Source organism: Triturus cristatus, chromosome 6 (genome assembly GCF_964204655.1).
Source record: "Triturus cristatus chromosome 6, aTriCri1.1, whole genome shotgun sequence".
Taxonomy (NCBI): domain Eukaryota; kingdom Metazoa; phylum Chordata; class Amphibia; order Caudata; family Salamandridae; genus Triturus; species Triturus cristatus.
In genome coordinates, this window is record NC_140589.1 from 209713102 (window position 1) to 209725672 (window position 12571).

At 43.8% G+C, this 12571-nt stretch overlaps 1 protein-coding gene across 2 annotated transcripts in view; it reads left to right on the forward strand.

The window, feature by feature from the left end:
- The window catches only part of ENPP4 (ectonucleotide pyrophosphatase/phosphodiesterase 4), a 150005-nt gene that overhangs the window by 89109 nt on the left and 48325 nt on the right, over positions 1-12571 (forward strand). For both annotated transcript variants that reach the window (XM_085610542.1, XM_085610540.1), the window contains one exon: positions 3319-4167. In XM_085610542.1, the coding sequence (XP_085466668.1) occupies positions 3336-4167 (832 nt within the window). In that variant the 5' untranslated portion in view covers positions 3319-3335. The remainder of the gene's footprint in view (positions 1-3318; positions 4168-12571) is intronic.

Here is a 12571-nt window from a genome sequence, read left to right on the forward strand (position 1 = left end):
TGGTTGTCTGATCCCTAGCCACCCCACCAGCACTCCAAAGTTGCCATGAGAGGACTTGGAAGTGATTTCAATTGTGGAATGATGACCTGCCTGAAGTGGAAAATATATCTAGACTTTGCTGGAAAGTTTGAAGTATTATGCCCACCTTACCAAAAGCAGTACTTATCTTGAGCCGGTAGGGGCCATTGGCACTCATTTTTAGGGACCGGCATGTATTTTTCCTCATCAGACATGCTGAGTACGTTGTGAGGAGCATGTAAATTAGAGAAGATATCTAGGCTGTGTAATGAGGAAGAAACAAGGGGAGGAGGGCTCAGAAAGGGAGGGACTATGTTGTGTCCTGATTTACTCTTCCCTTTTCTTAAACTTGTTTTTATTTGATTTATGGCAAACATTTGCAGCATAGAGAAACAATACAGGTCACCGAGGCCACAGACACCGTGTCTACTTGTACATCTCACAACTTCAAGGAAGAGTTCTCATTCATCATGCATTCATCATTTATAATAATTATGTAGGTCATCTGATGGGAGACATAGTCTGGAAATGTTCCCATCATTTTCCCAATATTTCCGTGTGTTTCCCTGGGCAGCCATGATTTCCATGATTTTTATACACTGACTTCATCCAAAGAGCACATGGGTCCATACCCCAAAGCCATTCTTCAATTGCTGCTGAGTGTGTTATGGATGTGGGTGGGACCAGTATGTTTGTGTCACACGGCAGTCCCACCGGCACCTGACATCTAATTGAGAGGGGACCCCTTTACATCTTACAAAGTTTATCTGGGCTTTAATATACGAGATTAAAGTATTAAAATTGAATAAGGCATAGATTCACCGAAATCGCTGACACCCTTATGGCTATCTTAGCTTCCAGCTATGCATCATTGTCAATTTGTCCCACCTGTGGTCTGCCTTTCTCTAACCATTTTAACGCGATCCTAACGACAAGCATGTGATACAATCTCAATTCACCCATCCTGTCGAGTTTATTCACTGCCAGTTTGGAGTCTATGAGTTGAAGACAAGGATAGGGTTTAGCATGGTCTTATAGCCTTTCAATGCATGTTTTGGTTGGAAAAAGTAAAATAATTGTGACTTGTGTAGTGTATATTCTTCACGAAGGTTAACATAGGATTTCATATGTTTGGATGCCCATACATCACCTAGCTTAGATATGCCAGCAATGTTATCCTAGGTCCTGAACCCCTCTAATTTAGTCACCCACGAAAGCCATGTACCAGTCCATCTCAAGGCGCTATAGTAAGATTCAATTGGAATTATTGTAGCGGGTGGCACAGATGTTGTGGGTTTCGTACCATACATCTGTGTCAACGGCCGCTGCTTCTCCAAAATAGTTTGCCTCCTACCTTTAATCAGGAATCAAGCACTGTCCCCGCTAAACTAGTGATAACTAAGAGTGCTTAGTTTTATGGCCTGAGCAAAGTTTCAGATAGTTTTGATTGCTAAGCTTTATTACTCACCGCTTTTCTCAATCGTCCATAGTTTTTGCAAGTAACAAATTAATGTTGCCAGAATTTTTTTTTGTGTGCATTTTTGCAGATCACTAGTGATAACATTAGAAAGCCCCAATACCAATACAGTAGCTTAGAATAGCATAAAAATATATCTGCATACATCCTTCCATCCTAAATGGCTGCACCTTTCGTCATCCCGAAACATGGAAATGTCTTTTGTGGTATATACATTTGTAGAAACAAAATCTAGTGTAACAAAATAATGGTAAACCCATTTAGTAGAAAAACAAATTTAGAAAAAATAGTTTGGTCAAAAATAATTGAAAAAACCAAGAACAGTTTACAAAAAAAAAAATGATGTACATTAATTTATTAAAAAATGTTTTTGAACACAAGCAAATGTGGACCCTCCCTAGCGAATCCCACTGAGGGATCATAGTTTTAATAATGAAGTGAAGAAGAGGCAAGAAGACTAAGGGAGTGGGAGACTGGATAGGGAAAGGTTTAAGAGTAGAAATATGGGTATGCGACTCCCTAAAAAAATGGAAAAGGCGTGAAGGGGGGTATAAATAAATTAATTTTCAAAAAAGAGGGAAGAAACGATTATTGGAACGCTGTATACCCCACCTCCCCAAAAAAATATGTGGCTGAAGGAGAACAAAGTAGGAGGGAGACAGAATGTCAGAAAGAAAAAAAAGATAGAGGTAAGTGGTGACCACTCAGATGGGTAATTGTAAGGGTCCCTCACAAAGTAACATGACATGGAAAGGTTAGGGTGTGAAAAGAAAAGGGATATATGAAATATTTGTACACAAACACTAGAATGAGCGAATCTTCTCCTAGTTGGCTGTTGTACAGTGTGTTGGTGCTCTGCCAAAGTTAGGAAGGCCTAATCCTAGTGCTTGTATTTTTATTAGACCGGACAAATCTGCAGTGGCATTGCAAAATCTAGTATGTTTTGTTATAAAAACGCAAGAAGGTTTGCCACCAAATTGACTCTAAAATGTGAATGAATATGTTGCAACACTAGTCAGTATTTTCTAAATTGAAATTCCGGGTTTTACTTCTGCCCTAACTGGTTGATCATGCTTTGGTTGGATTGGTCTAGCATTAGCAGAGGCACTTGAAGTTGGGAAAGGCCCTGGAGATGCTTTATATATTTTTACAGTAAACCGTTGGACATCAGTACATATATCCTGGTGTTTGTTACATTGTTCTTATTCCTTGCAAAGAGACACAGATTGAGGTACATTGAATGTGCTCCGCCTCTTCTTGGTCGTCCCTTATATTCTGTACCAAGACGGCAATGGCTGAGACCCGCCTCCCTGAAGGGTAGCTCCAAGAGTTGAGGAACTAGTAGTCTTTTCATTAAGTATTCATTAAGAGGAGAGTATATTTGCAATGGCAAACGTTTTGAGGGAGACATAGGGAATTTGAAATAAAAACAGACCCTCCTGAAAATTGTTGCAGTGAGGTGTATGTCAATTTGTGTGAATATAACATTTTGATTGCCATTGCTAGCTGTAGGATATACAGTTTAAGAGATCTTGTTTAACTGCTCTTAGATACTTGTGGAATGTCAAATTTTATAAGGTATATGTTCTATTTTGGTAATTGATTATTTAAGATTCGGTTCATCATGTTTTTAATATTGACCTTGTTCATTTATCTTCTGCATTTTGGCTAGGTTGTGTGCCATACAAATAAAACATAAGTACAATGACAAATTGTGCACATCATTGTAATGTGCGTTTTTTGTATAGTTATGGTTTTTAGAAGAACTATAAATTGATTAAAACTGAATGCGTTGTCTGATTTGAATCCCTTATGTGTTTTAGGTACATTATTTTCGAAGATGTTACCCAGTGCACACTTTGTTTTAATCTTTATTCTCGGCGGATTTCTGACCTGTTCTGGATCGGCAGTAACAAACAGCTCCTCTCCTCAGCTCCTGCTGGTGTCTTTTGATGGCTTCAGAGCAGATTATTTGAATCGCTTTCCATTGCCCCGCCTTAAGGAACTAATCAGCGATGGTGTGTTGGTAGAGCACGTTACCAATGTTTTCATTACAAAAACCTTCCCAAACCACTACTCTATAGTTACAGGACTGTTTGCAGAAAGCCATGGCATAGTGGCAAACTCTATGTTCGACCCGACTGCAAATAAGACGTTTTCTCTGGATAATGATTCAAATCCCTTCTGGTGGAACGAGGCATTTCCTCTTTGGGTGTCCAATGAACTCCAGGGACATAAAAGTGGCGGCGCAGGGTGGCCTGGTACTGATGTGGTGATCCACAATATCACACCTTCCTATTTTTTCAAATACAGCGATAATGTTCCATTTGAACAAAGAGTGAAAAATATCACCTCGTGGATGTCCCGACCAGATGACCCAGTCAATTTTGCAACGCTATATTGCAACGAACCGGATTCCAGTGGACATAAATTTGGGCCAGATAGCCCCAGTATGAAGAAAGTGCTACAGGAAGTGGATAACAAAATTGGCCTCTTGATTGATGAACTGAAGACATCAAAGCTGTGGGACAAAGTGAATGTGATTATAACAAGTGATCATGGGATGGCACAGCTGTCAATTAATAGGACGATTTATCTAGATGCCTGCATCGGCCCTGGTAACTACACCCTTATCGATCAAAGTCCAGTTGCTGCCATACTTCCGCTACAAGGTATGAGTTTACATTTTACATAAGTTTTTTTCCTTTTGTGTGTGCATTGAATTTATCACAGATGGCCCAAGGTGACAGATATATTATATTTCCATTAATTGTTTGATTTATCTAAAAATAATGACCGCGCACTGCCTTTAGAAACGTTGCATTTCCTTAATAGGTATTCCCCGAATCTGCATGAGCGCATGACAGTCGCAATAAAGATTTTTCTTTTACATTACATTTCTCCTTTGTTAGTTTAAACTGGATGTATATTTTGTTCTGTGTATTATCTTCCATAACGTGGGTGTTCCGATTTAGAATTGTAAATGCAATTATTTTGATGCCAGTGTTGGAGGAAGAGTCCAAAGCGCTGACCTCCAGCATCCCCGAAAGAGGGCTACGTTCGCGGCAATGTCTGCTTGCATTACCCAGAAGGAATCTTCAATTTTTCATACAGGGCAAGGCAGAGGACAATATTGCGGCAAACAACAATTCGGCGCAGTGTGTATCTACAAAGTCTTACTGCTGAGCATCAAGAAAGTAGGACAGTGTAAACAAATGGCAACCCACCATCAGATGGCCACCATTATTTCACGAATACGCCGCCCAGTAACCTCTTATCCGTTTACTGGTAGAGATCCCCAGGTCAGCGACCTTCTGAGGCACAACAACTGCCTAAGCAATATATATAGATATAATAAAAGTGAACAATTAATTGGCACACCACAACAAACCTAGGTCTTAAAGGAGCCGTCCAGTGTAGAGAGAAAAAAACAGTTCTGTTAATCCAGTCCTGCATCAGTATCTGTCACCAGCAGTAAGTAGGCTTCCTAGACTGTTCCTTAGTTTGAGGACCTCTGCTCGAGTTTTAAGATCCGTTGCGACTTCATTCACTGAATGGCCCTTTTGGAAATCTGCTGAAATGCTTCAGACAGTTAATTCTGGGAGCATGGCTATCACTTATCCTGTTGTGCCATGCAATATCCAGAGGTGCTCTTTGCTGTTTAGACCACTGACTGCCCCTTAATAACCTACTTAATCTCACGAGAGGGACTGCAAGGACTATTCAGTTATGTGCCAAATTGAAAAAAAATTCTTGTTCTTTGCACTAGGGGTGCTTGTCAGATTCATATGTTTCCGATGAAATCAATCTTTGTCATACTCTCCCAGATTTTTTGTAACAATATATTTTTAACCTTTTATGAATATTCGATATGAAATGATGTCGTTTTATATTTTGAATCTTACAAGGATCCTTTTGAATAAAAACATTTTATATTATTTCTTTTGGTTTCTATTCTCACTGTTGGTGATTGGGTTGTATGGGTATGATAGCGGTGTGTTTTTGTATGCATTACGAAACCCAAAGGGAATTTTTCAGACATAGTGTCTATTTTGGTGTTCTGTCCCTTTAGTGAGAAGGACCCCTCTTTTATTTTGGAGTTGCAGCCTGAATCCGTGAGAAAAAGGACCAAAGTCTAAACCGTAAAACATGCTTAGGCCGTGAAACAAGCAACCGGGAACGCAAGACGAACGTACGTCAGTACAGCAGTACAGAGACAGGACAAGTTTGATGCAAGAGCCTTTCCAAGACCTCGTGATGTTGAGAGACAGAAAAGGACTATCCGATATCAGCGCGGCATCCAAAATCTGTAGAAACGAGACACTGTGGCGAGTTGATGGAGTATTTCATTGTCCAATCGCCATCTAGACTTAAGGCACTGAAAATCTTTTATTTCTATAAGTACGTAGCACATACCTGCCAACTTAAAAAACAATTTCACCGTGTGAGGAGGGGGCGCAGTGTTGAAGGGGGTGGGGCCTCGTGCCGAGAAGTACCTACGAGGCACTTTGAACCCCACCCCTCCCCGCCCCCAAGCACAATTCCCCCCTCCCCACCCCCAAAAAAAGCTTGGTGAGGGTGGTGCAGATATCCTGGGGTGTTTTCACACACCTTAATAGACATCTGCAATACAAGGCCTCGGAAAACGAGCTGGAAAACCACTATTTACAGTGGTTTTCAGCTCGTTTTCCCTGTTACTGTGTGATATCCTCTCCTCACCTGGAGACCGTGTGATTGAACACACTATTGTGTGTCTCACAGTGGCACCATGTGCGTTGGCAGGTATGGTAGCATGCTGTCTGCTCCCGCATATCTTCACCTAAACACAGAGCTTTAAGTGGAATGAAAAAAGTAGGGGGCTCTCAAAGGGGTGTTTCTTAAACACATGAGCTAAAAATCTGTGTTTAGCATAGTGTGCTGCCTAACTGGTATTTTACTGCTTCTGTCATTGCATCCAGATATATAATGCAACAAGTAACATTACACCTACAACAAGCCAGGACTATTGGCTTTGTGAATGGTTATTTGTTGCATAAAGTTGTATATGATATTGAAAATGCTTCAGCGCTTGTGGCAGAGGTTGTGGCATAAGCTATAGCTGCCGACTTTGGAGATGTGGAAGCAGGTTCAAGTCTTGGGTCAGCTCAACATCCTGTGATTCTGGGCAAATAACTTAATCTCCTCTTGCACACCAATTGTTTTAAAAAAAATGTCATTGTGTGATGTAGCTGGTGTTCATGTGAAGCATTCCAATACCTTTTGAGTCGAGTTTGTGCTAAATAAATCTGCAAAAAAAGAAAAGTTACAACAAAAGCAGTGAACTAAAGTTCAGATTTTGTTTTCCACCCCGAGGGTGAGGGCAAAAATGGGGAGCCCGATAGGGCCCGTCTCAACACCTGCTTTTTGAGCTGACCCGGCCGCTTAAAGCCTTACCTAAACATTAGACCATTCAGTCCATTTTTATGTTCTTATCCCACTTGCAGGTGTTCTTATGCACTGTATTTTGTAACTATGTACAGCACTTCTGGGAGAACAGTTTGACACAGTAAATCTCACTCGATGCACAGTCAGATGTGCTACTTTTAAAAAGACTGGTCTTTATTTAAATATAGGTAAAGTAGACCAGAAACAGTGACAATGAACCAAAGAATCCTGAAGATTCTAGCTAGAGCCTTCTGAACTCAGACCAGATCCATAACATGGTTATAGTGTCTGACTCAGTAGAGAGCTATAATCATGGCCCCTGGAAATGAGGCAAGGGAAGGTCAAATTATATGTCGGGGTTGAGGGAAATACTAGTCTCCAGTCAGTGTGTGCGAATAATACTCACCTCTGAGTTTCAAAATGAAATTGAAAACTTTCCTTTACGATAGCTAGGAAATTTTATATGCTATGTCCGGACCAGAGGTGGGGATTATGCTAGTTTAATGCTTAGTCACCACCAAAGAAGGCACATCAATTACCGACTTAAAATAGAAAGTCTTAAAGGTGGAGTTGGAAGACCAGTCAGCCGCATTAATAATATCTTCCAAGCTGGCATCCAGCCCGAATGCTTTAGATGCCATAGTGCCTCTCACTGAGTGTGCGCCAAACAGACTGGTAGCGATACCCGCTTCTTGCATCACCCACCTGGCCCATCGGGCTATTGTCAGGGAAGAAATTGCCTTAAAAGGTTTCCAGAGGGAAATCAGAAGCTGCCGCTCCCCAGAGGTCACAACTCCTCTGTCATTGCCTCATAGGCTTTAATTCATCTCACCACAAAGAGTTTGGGGGTATCAGGAAAGGCAGGATAAGAAATTATTCTGGTGTGCCTCTTAGTGTGCTTAGAGATAGGGAAAGAAACCCCACCAGGGGTAAAAGTCCTGCCTGTAATTTCCAGAGCTCGGACATCCAAAACTCAAGCAAAGGAGCATGGCTAATTTCCGTAAGAGATGCTTATTAATCTGCCATGATAAGAAAAGATTGAGCACTCTGTTAACATTTCATAAGGATGTGTATCACAGTTTTGGAGAAACCAACAATCGAATGTCCCATAGCAGTTTACGCACAAGTGGATGTTCTTTCACTGGGAGGCTCTGGATAGGGTCGTGACCAGCTGATATTGGCGACTGGAAAGAATTTACTGACCTCTGAGCTGATCAATTAGCTGCCAATTCTGCCCAAAAATTCAACAATGGACAATTCCGGAACCCATGGGGATCCAGTTCCCACTCCAACGTGACCATCTCTGCCAAGCGGACCTATATCTGCGTACCATGGAAGGAGGCTTATGCTTGTGCGAGGAGATCTTGAGCTGGTTGTGAAAGGCCTAGGACTTGCCATCGTCTCCGGTAACCTGACACGCCATGAGACTGAGAAATCCATCCACTGCATGTTGTGGAGATTCCCGGAGGGATCCTTTAGGAATATTGGACATAGGGGAGAAGGATTGGAAAATTCCAGGAAAGTTCCATCAGAACTGGATACCATTCTTGGGATTTCCAAAAGGGAGTTACTAGGAACAGGTTTGCTCCCTGCTTTCTGACATGTGCTGTCAGCCGAGAACTGGGGAAACACATATCCCTGTTCCTGGCTCCAATCTTGCAGGAACACATCTATTGTTGCTGCCATGAGATACGATCTCCTACTGACTAACTTATCCAGTTGATGGTCTAGAAGGAATGCAAACAAATCCACTGAAAATGGGCCCCACCCTTTGGTTACAGCTAGGAAAATCTTGGTGGTCGAGTTTCCACATATTGGAATCCTAAAGGGGTCTTGAATTCCCGTCCGCCACTGTATTGGAGGAACCCGGAAGATGTTCCACAGTCACTGAGACTTTGTGAAATGCTTAGTCCCAAAAATCCCTGGCAAGCTCCAACAAGATTTTGGACCTTGTTCCCCTCACAACATCAACCCCCCCCCCCCCCCCCCCCCCCCCCCCCCCCCCCCCCAGGCGGTTGATGTACCGTTCTGCAGTGACCTTGTCCATCTTCAGAAGGACACAATATTGGATTTTGTCTTTGGTCCCACACCTGACCTCAAAGGAACCCACCAGTAGTTCCAGACAATTAATATGTAGGGACTTTTTTGAGAAAACCAACTTCCGCCTTGGATAACTCTCCACAACGTGTTCCCCAACCTGTCATGTTGGTGTCCGACTCGATAGCAATGTTTGGGCTGGAGCCGCAAATGGCCCTGCCATTCCATGAGCTCATGTGAGATGGTCGCCATTGCATCTGTTCTCTGGCATCTGGAGTTAAGGGTACCAGCTTCGCGTCAGACAAACTGACGAAGATGAAAATTCTTTGGGCACTGTGAAGCTCGATAATGTAGGGGCCCAAGAAGATCGCCTGTATCAAGGAAGTGAGGATGCCAACTAGTCATACCACCTGCCACAGTGACGTTTTGCAATCATCAGAGTGTTGCGGGGAACCTGTTGATTTTTTGCTAATTTCCTGGAGTGAAGGCTGAGTGAAGACTCCACCGAGTCTATGACGAAGCCAAGGAAGGTAAAATACTGTGTCGGGAGAAGATGGGATTTCTCTGTGTTGATGATGAAGCCCAGAGATATCGAGTAGATCCACAGCCATCAGCAAGTGCTCCGAAGGACGTTGAGGGCATTGCTCTATCAACAGATTGTCTTCTAAGTAGAAGATCAGTCGTCCCCCGCGAGCTCGCAGATGTTCTATGACCATCTTGAGGCACCAAGGAGCTGAAGACAGGCAGAACTGGAGTGAGGTAAACTCAAACACTTGGCCTTTCCATTGTAACTGCAGGAAGCTTTGTTGGGCAGGAAAGATCGGGATCGAGAAGTGCGTGTCTTTGAGGTCGAGATGCCCCATCCAGTCTCCTGGGTGGAGCAGATCTCACAGGCGATCAATCCCCTCCATTTTGAAATGATGAAAGATCAGCCACCTGTTGAACTCAATCATATTGATAACCGGGCAGTGACCTCCATTGTGTTTCACCACCAGAAAAAGGTTGGACGGAAAACCTCAGGGGTGCAGGAGAGAGGGAATGATGGCCTGTTTTGCTAACATTTGTGTGATCTCTCGGTCTATGAGAGCTGTGTCTGAGTGAAAAAAAAACAGGGGTCGTAGGTGATGCGGCTTTGAAGGGAAGCCGTTGAATTCGATCTGAAACCCTTATATGGTCTGCAATACCCTTTGCGTCTGAGGTGATCCCCCGCCAGTTGCCTAAGAACTAGGCCAACCTGCCTCCTTGTGAGATGGAAATTTTGGACTCTTCATTAGCACGTCCTTGGGACAGCCCTCTACAAGTGCCTCTGGAGCCACGGAGCCGGGAACCATCTCTGGAGGAGTAGAATCTACCGAAGCGACTGGAATCCTGCCACTGTGCCTGTCTGCCTTGGCCTCTGAAGGATGGCTGCGATATATAGTTACTGGCCATGCAACCCTGTCCACAGTCGACCCCGTCGAAAACCACAGGGGTGAAAATGCGCTTGGTTCAGACCTGTGCTTTATCTAGGGAATTAAAGGTGGAGACAAAGTTTTCTAGCTGTTTGATAAAGGAATCTCCAAAGTGACCCCCTTGAGCCACCGTGCCTGCTTCCGATGGTCCCCCAACTTAGGATCCATTTCAATTAAGAAAGACTTGCGACAGTCTGACAAAGCGCAGTCAGCAATGCCCAGCAGTATGATAGCCCGCTGGGCCCAGTCGGAAAGGATTTCAGAGGAAATTAGGGTCCCAGAAGCCTTGGTGTCCTCTGCCATATCTAACATTTTTGTTGGAGGCCCTGTCACGTCCAGGAGCTTGTCCTGGCATGCGGTACAAGATCGACCGGTACCTTCTTTGGGACCTCGCATAACTTTGGCGATAAAGGTTGCTATTTTCGAGTCTCGCTCTGGGTTTGAGTGCCAGAATTCACACCAAATGGGAACTGAAATCCGGAAAGCCTAACCATAATGGATGATGCTGTCCATAGCTGCAGATGAAGCAAAGTCTCTCTCTTGACAGCGTGTCAAATCCTTGGTATAGTAAAAAGCAAAGTACAAGGCAATCTTATTGTTCTCCTTGAGCTGCACAATCCTATGAAGATAAAGAAATCCTGCCTGGTTCACAGCCCAACACCTAAGAATTAGGGTCTTAAATAGCACCTTCTTATGAATGGGGATTCAATACAGCTTGAGCAGGTGGTTTCAAACGGTTGTCTTTATCAGAAGCTGTAATACGAGATGGGCCTCAGAATTGTGGCCATCCAAAGTGGGTCATTGAAAATTTTGGGAGACTCAAAAAGACGTGTTAGAAATTGGGTTACTGGTTGGCAGAGGTGTGCACCCTGTCCAAGCAGGAACCACAATCCTAGTCAGGGAATGTTAGATACGCACCATAAATTAACCTGTGCCCACCCTCCAGTAGTTTGGCACAGAACAGGCCCCCTTACCTTAAGAGGCAATTTGTAAAGTATTTGTGCAACATTTCGAACAGTTAAACAGTGAAAACACCACACAAAGATACCACGAACAGTTAGAAAAATAGGGCTTAATTTAATTAATAAATACAAGACCAGGACAACCAAAGTCCAATAATTGGAACAAGATTATAAATTTTTAAAGAATAAAGTGAAATGTAGTGCTTAAAAGCACAAAGCACCAACCGAGGCGATTTGGTCGCATTAGACTGGGTCGAATCCAAAAGTTTAGGCTGACCGCAATGGAGCATGAGGTGGATATAGGGACTAGCTTTGGTCTGCTGCACAGTACATTGGTTGTCGTTGAAGACCAGATCCGCAGTGCAGAGAAGAAGATGCGTCGTCGTTGATCCACACTGGTAGATGATGCATCTGTTCCACGCCGTGCAACGACAATGATGCGCCAAGAATGAAGTCAATGCTCCGCGCAGTCGGTGATGCATCAGATTCGATCCTCACAATGGCGGTGATGCGTCAGCAGTGGAGGAGATGCACCGATTCAGAGTACTTGGCAACAACGGCAATGCATGGATTCTGCTAGACCAGCACTTTTAACTCCTTCCAAGGGCCCAGGACTGAATTGGCACCACTTGGCAGGGCAGACTCTCAGGTGGCAGAGTCGTAGTGCTGAGGCAGGTGAGTTGGAAGTCTTTTATGTGCCTGAGACTTCAATCAGGAGGCAAGCCAACAAGCCCTTGGAGTCACTGTGGTTCTGGGTTCAAGTAATGTGGGTCCAGTCCTTCTCACCCAGAAAAGGAGTGCAGCAGGCAACAGATCAGCACAGCAAGAAAGCAGTTCTTCCAGAGCAGCAGCGAAGCAGAGTGGCAGTCCTTCAGCAGAACAGCGGTCATTCTTCCTAGCAGAGTATCCACAGTTCCAGAAGTGTACTGAAGTGGTAGGGTCAGAAGCCCAGTTCTTATACCCAGTGCTGCCTTTGAAGTGGGCAAGACTTCATAGAGGGGTTTTGAAGGGCACAGAGGTCCTCCCTTCCTGCCCTGGCTCAGAATTCACTACAGGGAGTTGAGCAGTCCTTTTTGGGGGATAGGACACCGCCTATTCAAGTGTAAGTGTGAGGCTGTGATCCGCTCCTCCCTCCCATCATGCCCAGGATGGTCCATCACGAGGTGGATGGTCCATCAGTCGCACCTAAGCTCCCTTTGTGT